The sequence below is a fragment of the Amphibalanus amphitrite genome, unplaced genomic scaffold (genome assembly GCF_019059575.1).
Source record: "Amphibalanus amphitrite isolate SeventyFive unplaced genomic scaffold, NRLGWU_Aamphi_draft 000109F_arrow, whole genome shotgun sequence".
In the NCBI taxonomy this organism is placed as follows: domain Eukaryota; kingdom Metazoa; phylum Arthropoda; class Thecostraca; order Balanomorpha; family Balanidae; genus Amphibalanus; species Amphibalanus amphitrite.
The window spans coordinates 836,871-858,631 of record NW_024881604.1 but is presented as its reverse complement, the minus strand read 5'-3'; the positions used below and the strand labels follow the sequence as shown (position 1 = coordinate 858,631).

At 54.6% G+C, this 21,761-nt stretch overlaps 2 protein-coding genes across 4 annotated transcripts in view; one reads left to right on the top strand and one right to left on the bottom strand.

Moving 5' to 3' along the window:
• Nucleotides 1-21,761, bottom strand: part of LOC122380897 (tectonin beta-propeller repeat-containing protein 1-like) — a 36,296-nt gene that overhangs the window by 9,695 nt on the left and 4,840 nt on the right. For all 3 annotated transcript variants that reach the window (XM_043364493.1, XM_043364495.1, XM_043364494.1), the window contains 17 exons: nucleotides 21,535-21,633; nucleotides 21,102-21,369; nucleotides 20,665-20,821; nucleotides 20,383-20,508; nucleotides 19,827-19,980; nucleotides 19,066-19,234; nucleotides 18,626-18,765; nucleotides 18,144-18,268; nucleotides 16,593-16,680; nucleotides 15,917-16,039; nucleotides 14,521-14,637; nucleotides 13,977-14,127; nucleotides 12,977-13,063; nucleotides 11,768-11,877; nucleotides 1,827-1,934; nucleotides 693-794; nucleotides 103-328 (listed from right to left, as the gene is read on the bottom strand). In XM_043364493.1, coding sequence (XP_043220428.1) covers nucleotides 103-328; nucleotides 693-794; nucleotides 1,827-1,934; nucleotides 11,768-11,877; nucleotides 12,977-13,063; nucleotides 13,977-14,127; nucleotides 14,521-14,637; nucleotides 15,917-16,039; nucleotides 16,593-16,680; nucleotides 18,144-18,268; nucleotides 18,626-18,765; nucleotides 19,066-19,234; nucleotides 19,827-19,980; nucleotides 20,383-20,508; nucleotides 20,665-20,821; nucleotides 21,102-21,369; nucleotides 21,535-21,633 — 2,350 coding nt within the window. The remainder of the gene's footprint in view (nucleotides 1-102; nucleotides 329-692; nucleotides 795-1,826; nucleotides 1,935-11,767; nucleotides 11,878-12,976; nucleotides 13,064-13,976; nucleotides 14,128-14,520; nucleotides 14,638-15,916; nucleotides 16,040-16,592; nucleotides 16,681-18,143; nucleotides 18,269-18,625; nucleotides 18,766-19,065; nucleotides 19,235-19,826; nucleotides 19,981-20,382; nucleotides 20,509-20,664; nucleotides 20,822-21,101; nucleotides 21,370-21,534; nucleotides 21,634-21,761) is intronic.
• On the top strand, nucleotides 2,823-6,959 carry LOC122380898. Its single transcript, XM_043364496.1, has 2 exons — nucleotides 2,823-4,170; nucleotides 5,381-6,959. Exons 1-2 carry the CDS (start codon nucleotides 3,114-3,116, stop codon nucleotides 6,553-6,555), a joined length of 2,232 nt encoding a protein of 743 aa, XP_043220431.1. The 5' UTR covers nucleotides 2,823-3,113; the 3' UTR covers nucleotides 6,556-6,959.

Genomic DNA, 21,761 nt, shown 5'->3' with positions numbered 1-21,761 from the left:
CATGCGATTAGACGAGAGTGGCCGCTGGGCGGTAACGCCGCAGCGGAGCCGGGCGGTGCCGTGTGTGTGTTGGTGTGTGTGTGGGGGGGGGGGGACACTCACCGAGCGGCCGCTGGGCGGTGACCCCGCAGCGGAGCCGGGCGGTGCCGTCGCGCGCCACGGCCCACACGCAGCCGTGTCCGCCGCAGCTGATGGCCGCGAACGGCTGGTCGGTGGTGACGGAGCTCCAGCCGCCGCCGCCGCCGCTGCCGTCCGGCCGCGACTCGAGACGGTGCAGCACGTCGCCGGCCGAGGTGACAGCCCACAGGTGGATCTCGCCGCCCAGCTCCTGCACAAACACAGGGCACGGCTACTGAACACCGCTGACGGCACGCCACAGCTCCCGTTCAAACACACGGCACAGACATTGAACACAGCTGACAGCACGCCACAGCCCACAGGTGGATCTCGCCGCCCAGCTCCTGTCCGAAACAGAACAGGTCACGAACAGTTCCTATTCAAAACACACTGAGTTATAGCCCTCTCCATACCATAACACGTCATCACCCAATTCCCCGTCCACATAGCACAAAGAACGCTCCCATCGAAGCCCAACTCTTTGATGTAAATACTCTTTTAATAAACTCTTTGACGAGCTCATATTGACGTAAAGCTGTGCAGGCGCAGCAGAAACCAAACCACTCGTCACTCACGTGCATGGAAAGGTCTCGCAGTTTGACGTTGTTGACGCACTCCCAGGGGCCGGTGGTTTTCAGATGACACTTGCGGTACCAGCGTCGGCGGCGCACAAAGTCCTGTCGGGACGACCGATGGGCAGTCAGCGGCGAGAAAGAAACGGGGTGGTGGCACACAGAGACAAACAGGCTGGGTTACACAGACAGCCCGGAGCGTATGTCATGAAGATAACTCGACAGCGATCCGAACAGGCTGCATATAGCAGCGGGCAACCGTCATCACATGACATGTTCACAGCCAAATCAGCGAAAATATGATCAGAATGTTCGGTCATTTGTACTGGTAGCACTGGAATGGTTACGATGGTACATCATTTATCCTTCAAACAAGTTAAGGTACGAGAAACATGCTTACTAGCACAATTAAACTTTGCAGAGTGAATGCCTAAGCCAGATTTATTGCAAAAATAGACGTCAACCCCTGTCAACATAGGCTTCCAAATGACAAAACATTCTTGATGAAGCGTCAGGGGCATTTTTCTGCGACTGATTCATGCATTGTTATCATGACAAGTTACTGGATCCAAGCAAATAATCTGCCAGCAGAAATAAGGCACATAAGATGGCATCGTTTAGGGCCAGGCCACGAAGATATCACCTGCATTTCCACATAGTCGTGTAATCTTACCTCCTCTCGCTCTCTCACCCAAAGTACCGGCTTGTATTGTGATCTCACATACTGCACTAGCCGGTGTTATCAGTATCAGCCACAGTATCGGCCTTTAGTAGTGTGATCTCACATCCATGCCCGGTAACTGCCTTTAGTAACGTGATCTCACATCCATGCCCGGTAGCCGGTGTACCTAAGTCCCTAGCAGCCGTGTCACCTCACCTATATAGCACATTAGCACGGTCGCCGTGTTATCTCACCTACCGTCCCCGGTATCCGCTTTATCTCACCTGTAGACCCTAACGGCGAGTAATAGTCCCGAGGTGGCGTGTAATGCCCGGTAACCAGTGTAATTACTTACATTCCCGCGATAGCCGCTGTCTTCTCACCCACAGTCCCCAGTAGCCGCTGTCTTCTCACCCACAGTCCCCAGTAGCCGGTGCAGCCTAGCCTACAGTCCTCGTTAGCTAGTGCTATCTCACCTGCATCCCTCTGTAGCCGTGATAGGAGGCCGGGAAGTCCATGGCGTACTGCCAACCTTCCTCATCCACCCCGCCCGACACGTGAAAGTCCACCGACCAACTGGAGACCTGACGACAGCAGCGCGTCGTTAAACAGAGATAATCTGTCACAGAGAAAGGCTGGACTTGAGGACAGCACCGCACCGATGAACAGTCAGAGAGAAAGCCACTGGAGGCCTTGGGACAGTGTCGCGCCGGTAAATAATCAGAGAGAAAGGCTGGAGACCCGGGAAACAATCAAAGTCTGGGGGCCTGGGGACAGCGGCTTACGTCCGGTGGTCAGTCAGACAGAAATGTTGGAGGGAGGTGATGTCCCGGGGACAATATCGCACCGATGCACAAAGGTGGTCAATCAGGAGTAAAGGTAAGTAAAGGAGCATAACTAGGGACAGCAGGCCACCGCTCATGGAAAGTATTCGCAAAAAAGCTCGACACCTCATACATTGCCAGTTCTTGTTCTTGTTGGATTAGGGCGCGTAGCTGCCAGGGCTCAAGCGTCCATCTTCTTTCTTCTCTCACTTGGTATCTCGTCTCGTATCGCTGATAAGGGATTTTGCTTTTGGGAAACTAAGCAGGGTCACTAAGCAAGGCTCTTAACCCTATTAGTGGCAGGCTCCTGGCTACCCCTATTAGTGGCAGGGGGGGGGCTGTTTACGACCCCCCCCCCTTGATATCTCGAGATCTAACGGGCCGATTTTCAAAATTCAAACGGCATTCGATTTCGCTCAACGTGATCTACATTTCTAAAAAATAAAAATTAAAAAATGTCAATAGGGGGGGGGGGGTAGAGGGGGGTAAAAACGGGCAAATTGCAGATACATTTTAGACTGTTTATCACGGCCAGGTTTCTGAACCAATCTTAACGCAACTTTTGCCGATCGAAAGAGAATGAACCAGGAATTCACATGGATCCTAAAAATATGCATTTTCAAAAATCATAGTCACTAAGGAGCTAGCTATTGGGATGAGCAGACGTGTTTAGCAGTGCTCTAGTTTACTGCCTATTTTGGCGTAATGGACCCGCATAATGACTTTGAGATAAGCATGAAACGAATCTTAATTTAACGTAGAATATTTTGGTGGTATTTGCAGATGAGTTGAATGGTGAAATAATTGAATTATAGGCTTTAAAAATTGATTATTTTGACCCAGTTTTGAAATTTTAGACTCACCATCGCGTTAATTCTGCTCTAGATTTTTAGTAGTAAGTCTCGTGCTAGTTCTGAAGAGAGATCCTTATAGCCAATAATGTCAGACTCTGACACCTCGGTTAGTGGCTACGATCAAACAGTGGGAGAATGGGTTGTGGCGAGAAAGACCAAACGGAGCAGGATAAGCAAGGCAAAAATCGTAGCATCAACGATTACGGACGCTGAAGAAACTGTACCGAAGAGCATTTTTTGTCCTATCTCTCCTCTCACCAATCAGCCTACCGCGGCCCCCGAACAGCTGACGAGTGCGACTAACTCTACGCATACCGGCGAGAATGACGACAAAGCATCCCACGACAGGGTGGCGACGAGCGCGAGGGCGCCGACCCTGGACCAGCTGATCCCCACTAGTGCGACGTCAGCCGACAAGAAACGTCTAATCGCTGAGTCGGATTGCATTTTCAGTGGGCGCTACGACCCAGCTGCGGTGTGCTGTATCATGGCATCCATGGACGAACCCGACCTGAGAGAGCTCCGAGAACTGCTGCATGCTGCGCTGTCTGCGGTCATCCCGGCTGTCGCCGGCCGTCCTCTCTGCCGCCGTGTTACCGGCAACTTGGCTGGCCTAGCGGATGACTGCTGGACCTTGGGCTACTCGGCGGCTCAAGGTATGCTGACACAGCGTGCTAATGCTGCCACTCTGAAGCCAGCGGGTCGCAATCCCCTGCCACCCCCCGGTCCCACCCGGAGCCCGCCCTCGGACTCTGCTATGTCGTGCCCCAGCGCGATAACTTCGTCACTCGAGGCGATCATATCCACCCAGCTGCGAATGGAGAATGAAATTAGGGAGCTTCACGCTCGTCAAGCTACCCAGGATGCTTACAAAACTCGTCTGAAACAGCTGGAACTGGAAATAACTGGTCTCCGCAGAGAATGTGCTGCTAGAGATGACACGATTGATCAGTTGAAGGTCCTTGTAGAGGGACTGCTAGCCCGTGAGGGCCCACAGCCACGCCGGCCAGTCACCCCTGGATTACAGGTGCAGCCGGGGCGACATGACAGCGATGCGAGGTCCGCTGCTAATGATGCTACTGCTGTAACTGAAGAGGCTCACTCTGACCGCACCGCCGCCCGCGAGATTGCCGCCAACTTGGATCTGTGGCGGCCGAGACAAGTAGATAAAATATGATAAAATTATATTGAGAGACGAAAAGAAAGAACATGACAGTTTGAAAGTAGGCCGCACACTCCGAACTAAAAACAATTTCTAGCATCGACGTTGACTCGGTTTTCTGAGCTAAAAAGAAATATTGTTTTTCACGCGCGCAGCAACAATGACAAGAAAATAAACATGAATCAAATAAGGCGTGATAAAATAAGAACAAAGACCTCTAATAAAAGGAAGTAAGAACTAACTCGCCACAACACTCACCGCCCTAGAGCGGAGCTAGTAAGTAGGTATAGTAAATTATCTTGCTAAAAAAAAAAATCGATCACAAGTTCTCAGACAGAATAGGCGTAGACCGGCTCTTGGTGACTGGCGACACAGCGCGTGCCGCGTCGGACGGGAGCGGCGATGAAACGGCGCATCCCGGAAACTCCGGCGACGGCGGCTTGCGACTCGCTGACTTGCGTTCTGCGTTTCGCGGCGACGTATGGGTTCATGTCGTTGACGAACGCTTGGGTATGAAGTAGGTAGGTACGAAGATAAGAAGCACCGCGGTGGAGCAGGCGGCGTGGCTCAGCGCGGTCTGGATCCACCTTGGTTAGGCCACAAGTCAGCGGAGCCGCTGTTGGGAGAAGCGAGCTTGAGGTCGGTGCGCTGGTATCAGCCGGTGCGGAGGGAGGCGGCGCGGCATGGGTGCGGGGCGGCCCGAAACCACCGGCGATTCTTCAGGTTATCGTCTGGTCGGTTGTCTTTCTTGTGTGAGTAACGTAGTAGATGCATCTCGTTTTCGTTTTCGATTACTTGATATGTTTCTTCCTCGTTCTTCTCTTAAAGTCTTCTTTGAATGTGCAGGTATACATATATACAATCTTGAAGAGCAATAATTTACTGTTTAAAAGTTAAATTCAGATCACGTCGGGGTCACCAATGTGGCGGCCGAGACAAGTAGATAAAATATGATAAAATTATATTGAGAGACGAAAAGAAAGAACATGACAGTTTGAAAGTAGGCCGCACACTCCGAACTAAAAACAATTTCTAGCATCGACGTTGACTCGGTTTTCTGAGCTAAAAAGAAATATTGTTTTTCACGCGCGCAGCAACAATGACAAGAAAATAAACATGAATCAAATAAGGCGTGATAAAATAAGAACAAAGACCTCTAATAAAAGGAAGTAAGAACTAACTCGCCACAGATCTGCGTGCCCTGGGTGAGGCGATCGCTGGTGCCCTGCATTGGCGGGTCGGCGATTCAGACAGTGAGCCAGAGCAGCAGAACACGCATACCGTGTCTGAGCGTAGGACAGCGCAGCCCGCGAACCACAGTCAAGCAGCAGTGCCGACTGCGGCACCGACCAGCGACACGTCTGCCGCGGCTCCAGGCGGTCCGACACGGCGACAGAGCATGGTGACCGGCTCTGGTCCCCCATCAGCTCTGATTCAGGAGCCGCCTCGTCAAGAATCTCGGAAGGAGAAGTTCATCCTGGAGGGCTTCCGTGTGGATGTTGCTGACAGTGACGTGCGGAGTCTGGTCTGGACGGTTGTTCGCAATCTCCATGATTTCCAAAGGGTATCACGCCGCGGTCCTGCTGCCTCTGTAAGCAAGGCGTTCAAGATTGAGGTTGATGCTGAGGACACCGATCGTATATTGGACCCGTCCAGCTGGCCGACTGGCCTGGTTGTGCGCCTTTTACCTCACCCTGTGAACACTGGGCGCCGAGGACAGCGTTTTCGCCGTCCTGCGGCCTCATCTGGAAGATCACAGACGACCCGGAGTGCTGCAAAAAGAACTGAACATGGCAATGCTAACTGGCAGGCGACGGCCCCGCGCCGTTACAGTGATGTGGTCAGAGGCATTGAACACTGTGACACTGCCTGGACGGCGGCCGCCCAACGCCGGGACGAAGATGAGACCCGCCGGGAAGCAGTCACCTCACAGCGCTCCAGAGCCCCCAACAGAGACTGCACTCACGGCGTCGGTACATCTAGCGCGGTCGACGCTGTCGGCGGCGACGGAAGTAACGCCACACATGGTGACGGTGGCTGGGAAGAGGAAAGGCCGCGCCGTTATGGACCATTCGTGCCAGCTAGATACCATGGACACCAAGATGACAATGCATGGGTGTCAACCTATCAGCGCCGTGATGGAGACGGACACTGGGCAACAGCCGCCTCTCACCGCCCAGGCGCCCCTAGTCGAGGCAGCGAACAGGACGCCGGCGCTCCCTGGGTTCCAGCTGCCTCCCGTCACGTCAGAGGAGGCGCCACACACGGTGGCAACGGATGGAGGGCGACTGCTTCGCAATGTGACGGATCCGGATACCGTGGGTGGCCCTATCAGCGCGCAAGAGAGGCCACCTCCTGGGAATAGCGCCCAGATGGCTACTCCTGGGGGCCATCCCTGTCCTGCTGCCACCGCTGTGAAGCATGACAGAGCGGAGTGCCGTAATGCTGTGGACGCAAAAGTAACTCTGAACATGAGCCTCACTCTGGGCACTTATAACTGCGAAGGATTTCTCGCAGGAGCGCAGTATATCGCCGACTGTCTAATACCTGAATGTGATATCTTATTTTTATGCGAAACCTGGCTAGCCCGTGCCCAGGGTGCTTATCTGGAGCATGCACTCTCCTCTCTAAGCTCCGAAGAATTTCAGGTATTTCAAGAATTCGCCATGGAACTACCACCAGGGACTGGAGATGGCAGACCCCACGGTGGCGTGGCTTTTGTTTGCCGCCGTCAAGCGGGGCGCACATTTCGCGCTGTAGAGTGTAATGACTCTCGCATCTGTGGAGTTACGATTGTGGAGCTGAGCCGTCCTCTTATAACAATAATTGGCTGCTACATGCCGTACTGGAATTCATCTGCCGTAAATTTTGAAGAGTACTATTGAGCGCAGAATCCGCGCTCATACCGGGACCGAGGCTGGGCCACGGCGGGGCAGGCCTGGTGTGTCAGAGAGTGTACCGATTAGTGTGATGCGGCACAGTATCCTTTGAGGGTCACGGAATGACATGACCTGGCTGTTTCTGTTCCGAGTGGGGCGGAAAGCCGGGGAAGGAGAGCCGCAGCATGCGGCCGCAGCCCGCGTGGAGTGTGTGCGGCTAGACGTCAACGTGAGCGTGATGGCACACCTCATGGGTCTTGACAAGGGCAGGCTCATCTTTCTTTTCGATCAAGGTCACTCTGTCAAGCAGGCGGCAGAGATTCTCGGTGTAGCTCTTACTACTGCCAGACGGTGGAAACACCGTTATGAGCAGGAAGGGGAAAGGGGTTTGAAAGCGCGCTATGATAAGTGTGGAAGAAAATGGAAGACGACGGAGGAGGAAGACAGGCGCATGGTGGAGGTTCGTACTTTTCTTTTATTATGTGTTGCTGTTGTCTCTGCATTTCTAGGTCAAGACGAGCGTGTGTGTAGTATCAGATGACTAATCAGGCCAGCATAATGATAATATCGGGCCAAATGACTAATCGGGCCAGCATATAATGATAATATGTCGATTAAACAGCATGTTTAGTTGATTAAACGTGTCAAACTATTTAATGAGGTTAGTGCTTGTACGAGGAACATGTTTATAAATAGTAGACAATGTAAAAGCATGACCCTTTTTCCTCGATAATTACCTAAACTAATGCTGTACAAATATATACTTTACTTGACAGAATGTAATATTTATTTCGACCACAGGTCTTTTTCAAACATTTTCAAATTAGAAAAGTGTCAAACTATTTACTTCAAGATAGGATTGATAATAATAGCGAGTAATTTTTTTTTCGGATCTCGCTTAATGTCGCAAGAGCCACAGCTCAAACATTTTATATTCATGTTGAATACTTGTAAAGTTTGTGAGACAACTTTGCTGGAGAAATAATCCCAATATACACAGTACACACTGCCGCACTAACTCCGCGCGGGCTGCGACTGCATGAATCGCTCCGTTTCCCCGGCCTCCCTCCCCCACTCGGGGGGAGGGAGGCCGGGGCGGCTGCCTTCCGTGCGGCGGCTGACCCAAGTTCACCAGACAGCAGCCGCCTGGATGGGATACTGTTCCGCAGCGCACTATCGGTACACTCTCTGATACACCAGACCTGTCCCGCTTCGGTCCCGGTATGAGCGCGGATTCTGCGCTCAATAGTACACAATCCTGACGGGGAAGCTTGATGCATAACTCTCTTCGCTAAGACCCTCAGCTCCAGTGGTGCTTGTAGGCGATTTTAACTGTGCTCTGCCACCACTGTCACCAGAACTGCGCCCACCGGGCTGGCACTGTCTTCGGGGTTTCTCTCCGCTGAGTCTTCTAATGCAAGACTTATTGGACGACCACGGACTGACAGTCGCCGAGTTCCGGTTCTCGCAACCAGTGGCGTACACCTATGCTCGAGCTGACGGCCAGTCGCACATCGATCACATCGCTGTACCGCAATGTCTGGTACCTCAAGTTCATGATTGTCGCATCGTAGCCCCCTGTGTGGACAACCTGAGCCCACATCTTCCGGTCCTTTGCAGCGTGGTGCTGCCGTCTGCCTCAGCTGGCACCAGTCTCGATGTATCCAGCCCTCCACTGAATATGGGTTCCATCCATTCAGAAGTACTAGATTGGAGTTGTCCAGAAAAACTGCAGATATATTTGTCTTCTCTGGACGAGCTTATTGGTGCTTGTCAGCTCACCAACGGTGCCACCCCGGATGAGATTGACGAAGCAATTACACGATGCATACATACCGCTGCGCGAATCGCCGGATGCTCCAAGTCACGACGTCCCCCGAAGCCCTGGTGGTCGCCTGATGTGGCAGTGGCGCGGGATCGCACTCGTCTCTGGCATCAGATATGGGTAAACTGTGGCCGTCCTACCCTCTCAGCAGTGGCACAGTGCTATCAGGCTGCAAGATCTGCTTACCGTCACGCCCGCAGACGTGCAGCGGTGACGCGGATCGAGAGCGAGGCCCACACTCTCCGACTGCTCCGCCGTGACAAAAATCTGACAGCCTTCTGGCGACGTGTGCAACAGATACGGCGTAATGGACTCAAGTCGGCCTCTGATCTATCCGCCGCCGACTTCCGCACCCACTTCCAGACTGTGCACCAAGATAGTCACAGGCAACTGACTCTGGACCAGCTCCAAATTGCTGAACATGTAGATTCTCGACTAAGGAGAATCCGTAACGATGCATCCGAAAGAACGGTTTCAGCTGGACAAGTAGCAGGCCTCATTCACCGGTTACAGCGTGGGAAGGCACCTGGTATAGACGGCATCACGGCGGAGCACCTTCTCTATGGTCAGTCGCCTTGTCTCCTGTCAGCTCTGGCGCACCTTCTCTCTGTCTGCCTGTCCACGTATAGCGTGCCAGCTACCTTCGCTGACAGCGTTATTGTACCCGTGTTGAAGAAATCTCAATCGGACCCTAACTGCTTGGACAACTATCGACCGATTTCAATCACAGCCTGCGCATCTAAGCTGCTCGAGCTGTTAGTGCTAGACGAACTGAACGCCTCATTTGAACCTCATCATCTGCAGTTTGGTTTTATCTCCAATCGGGGCACCATGCAAGCGTCTCTGTTGGCTGGAGAGACCATACAGCAGAATCGAGCCAGGGGTCTTCCTGTTTTTGTCGCAAACCTTGACGCGAGGAAATGCTTTGACCGAATATGGCATGACGGTCTGTTCTTCCGTCTGGAAGATTATCTTAGCGACTACTGCTGGTGCCTCATGGTCACCTGGTACCGCCACCTCTCTGCAAGGGTGACTTTTGGTGGCGCCACATCTGAAGCGTTCCTGGTCTGCAGGGGCACCAGACAAGGGGCCATCTTATCGCCAACCCTTGCAAACATCTTCCTCTTACCTCTTATTGAGGTCCTAGATCGCAGCGGTCGTGGAGCATATCTACACAGCCAGCACGTACCCGCTATCTGCTACGCTGACGATATTCTCCTTATATCTGCGAACGCGCGTGACCTCGGTGCAATGCTACAGATGGTGGGAGAATTCGCGGCTACTTGGCGCCTCGACTTCGTTCACCCTGAACCGGGAAAAACCAAGAGCCATTGTATTATATTTGGACAGGAACTATTCACGAGCACACCGAGGTGGACACTGTCAGGACAGCAGCTGCAGATCCGGCAGACGACCGAGCACCTCGGTACGGTGCTTGATGACAACCTCAGCACAGACAGCCACGTGGCTCAGCGCATCAGGCGCGCTTGTGCATCATTCTACGGCCTCACACCCCTGGGCAATTTCACCAACCGCCTGACTGCTGCTGACAAAATCTTCCTCTGGAAGACAGTAGTGCTGCCGGCACTGATCTTCGGCTGTGAGACGGCTCCCCTCAGTTCCGCCGACATTGAGCGTCTAGACTCGCGACAGGCTTCGCTGATCAAGGCAGCGCTGGGTCTGCCGCGTTCTGCGCACCATACGGCTCTTTTGATTGCTGCTGGGGTGCCTCGCATCGGTGAGGTGCTGCGAGGTGATGCCCTCCGCGCATTCCGTAATGCTTTCCGCGCTGACCACCGTCTTCGCCAAGCCTACGTCACTGGACTGGCCAGACTTGCTACGTACCCCGAGCAGTTGGATGGGTCGTTTATTGGCCACGTATATAATCTGTGTGGTGGGAACTTCGGCGCTATCATGCACATCGCTGCTGGGTACGTCGATCACGACATAGTCCGGGCACCACTCCAAGAAAGTGGTCTTATAGACAGTTTGAAGATGGTTTTGGCAAGCAACTGTCAGGCCTCGCGGCGCCTGTTAAGACTACTAACCTCCTGAGTGCTGATTAACTGTGTGTGTGGGTGGGTGTGGGGGGGGGGGGGTATGTATCTTTTTGTCGCATGACGATGCTGAATAAACAATAATAATAATAATAGGCGGATACAGATCATTGAGATTGGGGGTACACAAAAAGTATAGTAAATAAGGTTTTTGTTGGTACTGTTTCTAAAAAGGGAGGCAATGGTCTTGTTATGTTACAATTTTCTTATGAGAGAACGACTAGAATTGTATTGGTCATGCATAGGCGGTGTCAGGGCACCTATGTTGGGAGGTAAAACATAACCCCCCTTTTTGGACGCCTGGATCCGCCTATTATAGCAAAAACGTGTCAAAAGAGGATGCACACTAACTGTATATGTTATCACATGATACCTTTCATTCACTGTTCGTAAAACTGGTGCAGCATCGTGATCTTCGCCCAAATGACTCGCTTCACGAATAGGACCCCCCAATTCCCAGTGCTCTGGAGCCGCCCCTGGTAAAGTTATGAACTTGAAATTTTCAGGGAATGTGCCCAATTTAGTTTTAGGAAAAGTCAGAAAATTTCAGCATCGTAGCTTCAGCGGTTTCGGAGATATTCCCGAAAAACCTGAGGGGTGGATAAAAACAACCCCCCCCCCCTGCCACTAATAGGGTTAAGAATGCAGTATAGCTGGGAATGGGTGTGCTGCAAGGATTTTTCCCAGAGAAGGAATACATTGCATTACATTGAAATACATTGCCAGTTGCTACACCCCCACTCTGCTTTGTTCCAGACACCGCCACACTGGCCGATGGCGCGGCTGCGCCGGTGTGCGCGGCTCGCGGTCACCCACCCAGTTCCAGTGCCGGGACGGCGGCAGCACCGTGTCCTTGGTGAGCTGCACGCGGCCGGTGCGGTCACTCCAGGTGGGCCGGTCCGTGGCCAGGCCGCGGTACGAGAACCCTGCCGGCCAGTCCCCGGTCAGCTACTCAGGAGATGCTGCGGTAAAATACACTTGCACGGCCTTTCAGGACAATGCGAGAACCCTTGTAACAGTGGCTAATAGTTGCTATCGAACGCCAATCACCAGTCACAGTCGGGCGTATCGTTTAATTATGAATATGCACGAGACCCACCCCCAAATCTGTTGTGTATCTGGAACAGTGCAGCCGCAAATTTCGTGACTGTGAGTCTGTGGGCCAGTCTCAGTAACCTAAGTGCCAGAGGAAAGCGCAGCCAGTCACAGACGGCCGGCTCGACCCCGTAACCGGCCTGTGAGCCGGCCGCCCGTCTGCTCGTCCTCAGCCCGGGTGTAAAACTCGGCAACCCGGTCCCCCGGCCCGGCCGGACAGGTGGCACCGCGCTGACATAATGCCGACATTAAACTGCCACACGCCCGATTGAAGCGATAAGCTTGCGGCGTTTTAATGCGCGTAATACGCAGCAGCACGTTTATCGCATTTGTTATTCGGACTAAAAGTCGAGCTCTTCTTAGGGCCGTATTCTTTGCTTTTTTAGCGCCGATCAGTATTTCATGAGTCACTAAAAACAAAACATCTTGGTAAAAAGGACTTTCAAACACACGTAACAGAACAGAAATAACAAACAAGTATCCACTTAAACGATGAATACAGTGAGGTCCAAACTGAATGGATATGATCTGACTAAGCTTTGCTGACCAGCTTTTGGGACAGCCTGCCCCGATCTCGTGCTGCGCCGGCCCAGCCTCGACCCACTGACCTGACAGAGGGTTCCAGTGCTGGTTAGATAGACCCACTGACCTGATAGCGGGTTCCAGTGGTTAGATAGACCCACTGACCTGATAGCGGGTTCCAGCGCTGGTTATATAGACCCACTGACCTGGCAGAGGGTTCCAGCGCTGGTTATATAGACCCACTGACCTGGCAGAGGGTTCCAGCGCTGGTTACACTGACCCACTGACCTGACAGGTTCCAGCGCTGGTTACACTGACCCACTGACCTAACAGAGGGTTCCAGCGCTGGTTACACTGACCAAATAACCTTAGAGAGGGTTCCAGCGCTGGTTATATAGACCCACTGACCTGACAGAGGGTTCCAGCGCTGGTTCTCGTAGATGTAAAAGTAGCGAGTGTCTGTCATAGTGTGCAGTTGGCCGCTGCCTCCGTGCTCTGCAGACAGCCAACATACCAGCTGAGTGTCATACCGGCATACAGTCATACACTCATCATCAACCGGTGGGTGGGATTCCATTGCACTGTCAAAACCGAATATCCGAAAGTCTGTTTGTTTGTCTGTTGTAAGACTGCAGCTTAGAGCTTCTGTCTGACCCAATAGTTTATAGTTAATACTGACAGACATGCGGCCGTAAAACGAGGTTCTAATGGACGGCACCCAACAAAAATCACATCACGTTTCTTGGAAAGAAGGCGCGATTAGTTGACATACACCGATAAAACTCGTGGCAGTTGATATGAATGACTTGGTGAGCGGGTTTGGACGCTGAGCCGCAGATACCGGGAGCGGTAGAATGTACGACCCTGCACCGCGGTAAATCACAGCAAGCGGCGTGTCCAGTACCGTTCACGGCTGCGGCTAGTTCGTTTACGGAGGTTTAGCGCCGTTTTACAGTGCTGTGTTTGAGACGGGCTCAGTCGCAGCGTGTGTGATCAGCAGGAAAAGTCTCTGTCTGTCGCTGTTTTGCCCCAGGTGGCGCGGGTGACAGGGCAGGGTGAAGGGTGACGGTACTGCCGGGCCGAATGACCTGTCAGCCGATCCGCAGGTGACAGGACAGGGGGAAGGGTGACAGTACCGCCGGGCCGACTGACCTGTCAGCTGATCCGCAGGTGACAGGACAGGGTGAAGGGTGACGGTACTGCCGGGCCGACTGACCTGTCAGCTGATCCGCAGGTGACAGGACAGGGGGAAGGGTGACAGTACCGCCGGGCCGACTGACCTGTCAGCTGATCCGCAGGTGACAGGACAGGGTGAAGGGTGACGGTACCGCCGGGCCGACTGACCTGTCAGCCGATCCGCAGGTGACAGGGCAGGGTGAAGGGTGACGGTACCGCCGGGCCGACTGACCTGTCAGCTGGCCGCCGCCGGTCGCTCCCGTGTACACCCACGGCGTCTGATCGTGGCCCAGTCCCCAGACCACGCCATGTGGGCCGGCCTCCACTCGACGGAGGTGGCCGCCCAGCTGTCTCCAGAACAGCTCCTCAGGAGCCGCCTCCGCCTACAGGGACATAGAGACATGGTCAGCTGCCGCCGCCTGACACAAACACACACAGTCAGCTGTTCACAGAACAGTTCCTCGGGAGCGGCTTCAGCCTACAGGGACATAGAGACATGGTCAGCTGCCGCCGCCTGACACACATAAACCGTCAGCTGCCAACAGAACAACTCTTTGTTTTTGTTTTGTTGGGTTAGGCTCTTTCGATCTGACAAGACCATTTCAGAGCCGGAAGGATGATAGGAATTAGGGGGAGACATTGGTCTGGGCAGGCACCCTAGAGAATCACCAGGGCCGAGCCCGTATAACAGCTCTTCAGACCTTCACCAAATATTCAGACACTCCAGCCCCGCCGCCTCCCGCCGGACCCGTGACCGCCCCTCTGGCGGTACTTACCGGTCCGGCGTCGTAAGACACCTGAGTGACGAGGATGTCCCCCTGGATGGTGACGTGGGTGATCCGCCGAAAATCCATCCTGTGTGTGAACAGCGTGCACAGCCCAGGCGCCAGCACCTGTGAACACACACCGCAGGAGACATGTCAAAGGTTGGCCGGTGAGGGAACTGTTTCGTTTACAGGAACATTGTTTTTGTGTTACATACAGGACTGAAAAGTGACGCATCGAGCAGTCTTGCGTTCAGTTTTACGTTTTTGCGTTCAGCCAGTTTTAACCCTCGCCCGTAAACGGCGATCTGCCACCTTCGCCCATGCAGGGGGGGGGGGGGGGGTTGGTGCGACCCCCCCCCCCCCTTGGCGTTTGAAAACGGAGCGTCGTAGAGCTTAGCGGAAAAGACCAACGGATTGCTCTCGCCGAGATCTCGCGATTGGTGGTATATTTTTTGGTCCTAGGTCAACATTTGACCTACTTTTGACCGGTCAAAGGTCAAATTTTCGGAAAAATAGACTTTTTTCAACTTTCGGCGGCGATTGCGGCAAAACGGTGGGAGATATCGACTTGAAACCTTCCCTATCGAGTTCCTTGATCAATTCTCTATCGTTTGATATGTATTTCGTTTCCCTAGCTCTAAAAATGGCGCGTTGGGAGCGCCGGAAGTCGGCAAGGTCACAGTCGGCGGCAGAAATTAGAAAAAATCAAAATTTAAATTTTTGAAATCTGATTGTATTTTTGGATTTGGGAGGTCCATTTGCTCCCTATAGAAGCTAATATTGCTGCATATTCCCATTGAGGTGACAAGAATTAGCAAAATAGTGGTTCGGGCGCTTTTCAAAAATAGTACCGGACGCTGTTCCTCTTGTGACGTCATAGCTCCGTGACCTGACCTGACCCGGTCAAGTTTCTTATACCATATGATAGCCAATACTTGCCCCAACATGCATGGGAAGTTTCATCACGATCCATCAACCGATGTCCGTACCACCGGCAGGAAACCTCGGGCGTTGGCACTCAGTTTGTGAAAATCCGGCCGGAGGCTGTTCCCTTTGTGACGTCATAACTCCGTGACCTGACATGACCCGGTCAAATTTTTTATCAAAAGATGCGCAAGGTTTGCCCCATAAGGTACCCAAAATTTGGCGCGCCGCCGTTTTTGCACTATCTCCGAAAAGCCTCAGGGGGGGGGGGTTGCACCAACCCCCCCCCCCTACATGGGCGAGGGTTAATATATGCGTATGACATCTCGTAAAATGTATATTACTTACACACCATATAAAAGACAAACAGACGAGAAGGAAGATGAATCATTTCTGCGCATAGTCGGACAGAAGCTGTGACAAGGTGACGCCCTTACCAAAAAGTTGTGAGCTTAACAGAACGAGGACAGTTAAGTATCACCTTGAACTGGTCCTTGAGGCAGATGATGTGGATCTCCCCGGTGTCGCCACCTTTGAACGGCTGCGGCCCGTCGCGCTCCTCCCGACCCCAGCCGTCCTTCGTTCTGCTGTTTCGCACTATCACCTGCGGACAACGCATCGTCCGGCGTTTGTGACAGTGTTTTCCTGCGTCATGGGGTGTGGTCACTAGTCAGTGGTCGGCGTCAGACATCGCACAGTTTACCGAGAGTGCGGTATAATGCCAAGTAGTTAAATGTACCGCCCAGAGAAAACAGTAGCGGCAGCACCGTCTGGCGATATACAGCACCGCTGGACAGACCAGTGGTCAACACAAGCCGCGAAGACACGATGTCAGATTAAAAAAAGTCCCCAACACAAACCTCGCAATAGCAGCTGCGATTTCGGCTTCAAATAATAGAATCAACGTTGGCACCAATGCACATGAATGCAGCTCAGAAAACATTTGTCGTCACGCGCTAGAGCTGACGTAGGCCAGAGTCGCTGGCGGCTCCGCCTCTTGCTCCCCCTTTCCTAAGTGACAAACGCGTCACGATCCTACGGCGAGTCCCCTCAGAGGGACTCGCCAGAGGGAATAACGTCCCTCTACCCAGCGCTTGGCCTGGGCGATGTCCTGCGTGCAAACGTGGCTTCCCATCAAGCTGCTACCGTCCACTCACGTCTCGGTTGATGCGCGGATTGAAGTGGAAGACGTTTTCCGTTTCCTGGGATCCCGTGACACCAGTCATCAGGTTGATACTGAACCAGCTGAAACACATCGGGGATTTGGTTACGGCTGCACATATGTACAAAATCGGTATAGTTAATAGAACAAAACACACGCTAGCTGGTGGACACGACATTCAGTCACACAGCTATTGGCGTAATGGGAGATATCTTACACGTCATACAGCAGCTCAGAATAACGCAAAATCTGTCCCATCAAGCAGTCAGTGCCAGAAGAAACGCTCCACCTTCACGAAGATGCATCCGATCTGGTTGCAGCGATTCTGACAGCGAAGCGAGCCTGTGGCAGCGTCAGTGGCGGCATACTCCAGCAGCGAGCAGAAAAGTCCAGCACGGAGAGACAAGGAGCAGAGAGAAACACAGCGGTAGCGGAGCAGTCGCTGGCAGCAGGCACCAGCAGCGGCGGCGAGCGGCTGCCAGGAGGGCCCGAGAGGCGGGGAGCGCCGGGGACAGACGTCTGTCGGCTGGCGAGCACCTCCACCGTCATGCTGCGGCGGAAACTCGGCCGTGTCCGCACGCCTTCCTCCAGCTCCTCTCTCCTTCCAGCGGTCGGCAGCGGCCGCCTCTGCCCGCGGGGTCACCGGGCGCACCGAGTCGCCGGCCGTACCTGGCGCGCCTCTGCAGCTCCTCCCAGGCCAGGCCGGCCGTCTGAGGGCCCGCGGCGAGCACCACGGCCGCCTGGAGTCCGCCCACCAGCAGTCGGGTGCCGGCCCCGCCACTGGCGGTCTGCTGCCCTGTCCACTGCACCAAGTTCAGCACTGACTCGTGGAGCGCGCCGCGCGGCCCGGCCGGCCACTGGTCGGTCCGGTCCTCGGCGAGGGCCGCCGTCCTGCCCACCCAGTCACAGACCACTGTGACGGGGGATCGACAGGCAGTGCCGATAGTCACCGCCAGCCGCCGGCCCACAGTCGTGCTAACCAACAGTCACCGCCAACTGACAGTGACTGTAGAAGGGCAGACACTGCAGGCAGCTGACATCGGACAGCCAGCTGGGCCAGCAGCTGACAGTGACTGACAGCCGTACGGTCACTGTCAGTCGACAGTCACCGCCAGCCGACAGTCACCGCCAACTGACAGTGACTGTAGTGCGGCAGACACTGCAGGCAGCTGACAGTGACGGACGGCCAGCTGGACCAGCAGCTGACAGTGACTGACAGCCGTACGGTCAGTGTCAGCTGACAGCCACTGCCAGCTGACAGCTAATTCTGACAGTCAGTCATTGTCAGCTACCAGCCGATAGATAGTGACCGGAATCACTGCAGGCAGTAGACGTCGGACAGCCGCCCAGGCCGGCAGCTGACCACACACGGACACTGCTGACCAGTCGCTGTTAGCCGACAGTCGCTATCAAACCACAATCAGACCATCGGACATGGATACACACAGACAGCGGCAGCCTGCCATACAAGCTCGGCCACGAAGCACGCCTGCCGGGCGTGGCGCCACTCAGGGGAGCCGACACCGGCGCGCGGGGCTCCACTGACCTCGGGTGTGTGGGCAGCTTGTAGCTGATGACCAGACTGCAGCCTTCCGTGAATCCTCGCTCCAGGCGCCGGCACAGAGGGGTCGGGCAGCCGGCCGGGTCGGACACCAGCTGACACTGCGACAGCTGCGCAAACACGGGGGACATGAGGTCAGGGAAGGTCACAGATCAGATACCAGTCATGAACCGGAGAGTTTATATCTTGATTGGTCAGTAAGGGAACAGGTGATAATGGCGGTAAAAGTTTCAGTGAATAAGTAGGTCAGTCTACCCTAGTCCTTCATACCAAACGATGTGTCCCTCTATTCATAAACATAATAAGGAAATGTCCTCCCATCAAGATCGCTGTCTGCCCGATACATGAAGTTATAGGTACTACAGTTTAATGCGCCCCAGTCCGCTAAATCGTCTAATCCACGAGCGTACGCGCCGCCACGCGCCCAGCTCAAAGTGGCATACGCCCCCCCCCCCCACCCAACTCACAGATGAGTGCGTCTCGGCGGCCAGCTCCTGCTCTGCCGTGGTGAGCCGCTGGTCGCTGACCATTATGTCGCCCCTGTCGGTGACGGCCCAGAGACAGTTCTCGCTCGGCGCTCCCTCTATCCGGCGCAGTCGCACACACGCTGCCGGACAGAGGCGGGCCGGGCGTCGGCACGGGAATACGGGTCGGGAGTCGGTACAAGAACAAGGGTTAGGAGTCGTCACAGAGAGGCGGGTCAGGAGTCGGCACGGAGACATGAGTCATGAGTCAGGAGCATGCCAATTGCCAAAAGCCGCCAACGACGGATTAGCCGATACTCAGTAGCCAAATACCCACAGTAGAACACCGTGGTAAACTTTGATACAAGACAACGGCAGCGTTTAACTGCCGCAGCATCCGGGTTGATGTCCCCGGCGACCAAAAGTCGTCGGGCTCCACACACCTGTCTGAATCATGTCCAGCCAATCCTCCATCTCGGCTTCCTCGGCGAACCAGAGTTTTAGAGGGAGGCGGCGGCGCATCCGCTCGGCGGTCAGTACGGCCAGCACGGACTGGCGGCGAGACTCTGAGCTGTTCAGCACGGCCGAGACTTCCGAGAGACAGACGGACGCCTGGAAACACAGCACAGCACACAGTCAGCACACAGCACAGTCAGCACGGCGAGCACGGACTGGCGGCGGGACTCGGAGCTGTTTAGCACAGCCAATACCTCCGAGAGACAGACGGACGCCTGGAAACACAGCACAGCACACAGTCAGCATACAGCACACAGTGCAGTCAGCAAAGACACTAGACAGCACAGACAGCACAGCGAGCACAGACTGGCGACGGTACTCGGAGCTGTTCAGCACCGCAGACACCTCCCAGAGACAGACGGACGCCTGGCGACACAGCACAGCACACAGCACGGTACACAGTTGGTCTACAGCACATAGCCATGAGTCAGCGCACAGTCAGCACACAGCACAGGCAGCAGTCAGCACATATCACTGCAGACAGCTTCGACAGCCTGGCGACAACCTCGAATAGTCTGACGTCTGGCGACTAAGACGACAAAGTACGCATCAATGATCTAATAGCACGGCATCACATGCCCATCAGGCACTTCACGCAGCTCCCTACTCCCTCTCCAGCCAGCATTCCGCGTTATGCACCTTGCACTATATAAAATGCTAATCTGACGATCTGTAATACATTACGCACCATCTTCTCGCCGCCGACGTAGACGCTGATCTGTCCGAACTCGACCTGGGCGGCGCCGGTACCGCGCTGCTCCAGCTCCAGCACGGCCTGCGCCCAGTTGTGCGGCGGCGCGTCTGTCCACCAGCGGCACTTGGTGGTGCGCGTCCACGAGCTCCTGGGGGCGGCCAGACGGGCAGTTGGTCAGCGGTGGGACGGGTAGAGTCGGTCAGCTGCAGTGAGGAGGCTGATATAAGGCACAGACGAGATTAGGGAAAAGGAGAGGCAATACTTTTATAGCGGGTAAATCACATCAGCAATTCTGACCAAGTCACAAAACAGATCGAGATGGGCCGGGATGACTTAAGAAAATACCATACAGAATGCCATGGTACATCTCGTATCGATAAGACGCCTTTATCAGTGCGGTCTACTGCGGTTTTGACATGCAAATGAGACATGACTCATATAGGACGTTGTTACAGTTCAATCTCGACATAAATGTCACATGAAATACTACCTACGCATATCGCATAATGGCGTTTTTTTAACTTATCCGGCCCTTGTCAGCTGCACCCACCTCTCGATGGCCTCGTCATAAAGTCCGTTGAAGGGCCGCACCCGGCTGTCCCGCTCCTTGAGGAGTTCCAGAACCTTCTGTCTCCACAGCTCCTCCGGCCGGTCGGCCACCACCGGACCCGAAAACCTGACAACACAACACGTATGCTTGAATGCATCTTCTCAAGCTACTTAGGTGCCTCGCAAGGTGCCATTTCAATTTCAAACCATACATCACCACCACCTACAAACGGACAGAATAGCAGGAAAATTAATGGTTCAGAAGAGCCAGCCCCTCACGGACCAGGGCGGCACGTGCAGCGGGTCCAGGAAGCAGCCGCCGGCCGCCACCGACGTCCAGCCGCGACACTCGGGCCCGGCGCGGCCCAGCGGCACCGCCGAGGGCTCGTCGTCGTCCAGCCGGAGCAGCCGCAGACTGGCCGTGTCTCCGGCCGACTGACCTGGATCACATCATACAAAGCATAGTCAGGAACCACAACATAGTCGACTGACACTCCATGGCAGCAGTCGAGACTAAGGCGTCCCTCCTTGGTCCTTCCGGATAAGGAATTCCCAAAAAAGTACGCTGTCATATGGTCCACTTCAAGCATTGTAATTTTGCAATTAAAGTTGAAGTATAGCAAACAACCAATGGCTGTATCGTACTCGACATCAGCTATCCCCCAAGCCCCCTCGCCAGCCGGAGCCCTGCTGCCCCTACCGGAGCCCTGCCACACCCACCGGACATTGAGGACGTGTCGGAGTCGTACGGACAGCCGGCCGGCTCCGGCGCGCCCTGGCCGTCCCCGCTGGCCGCCGGGGGTCCGTCCGGCCAGTCGGCGGGGACGGAGGCCGGGACTGGCAGAGACGCCACACTGCCAGAGCGGCTGGAGCCCGCCGCGCCGGGGTGGGGCACCGTCAGCGGACGCCAGGTGTGACCCGTCAGCTCGGCGTGAGAGACCCGGCCGCGGACGTACAGCTGCACCCCGTCCGTGCCGAGCGCCACCACCTGGCGGTCAGGACGGGAAACAGAGTCATGGACTTGCCACGATGGAAACAGATACCACACTAGAGTCATGGAATCACTAGGCAAACATACTAAATCTACAAGCGATGAGTGGAAGAGACCACCATGGTTCCGGAACAGCCATCCCTGATGTCTAGCACGTCTTGCCTGGTTGTTGGGTCCCACGGAGACGGCGGACATGCTGCCCACCATCTCCAGCCAGTTGGTGCCGCGCGCCAGCGTCGGGTTGCTGGACATCTCGTGGCCCTGCCGAGTGGACCGGTAAACGTCAGTAAGTTCATGACGATATGGTAAACCGAAATAGACATCGTAAAACATACGAGTTAATAACAAATGCTAGCTTTGCATACCCGGCCGCGGATGTACCCGTCCCC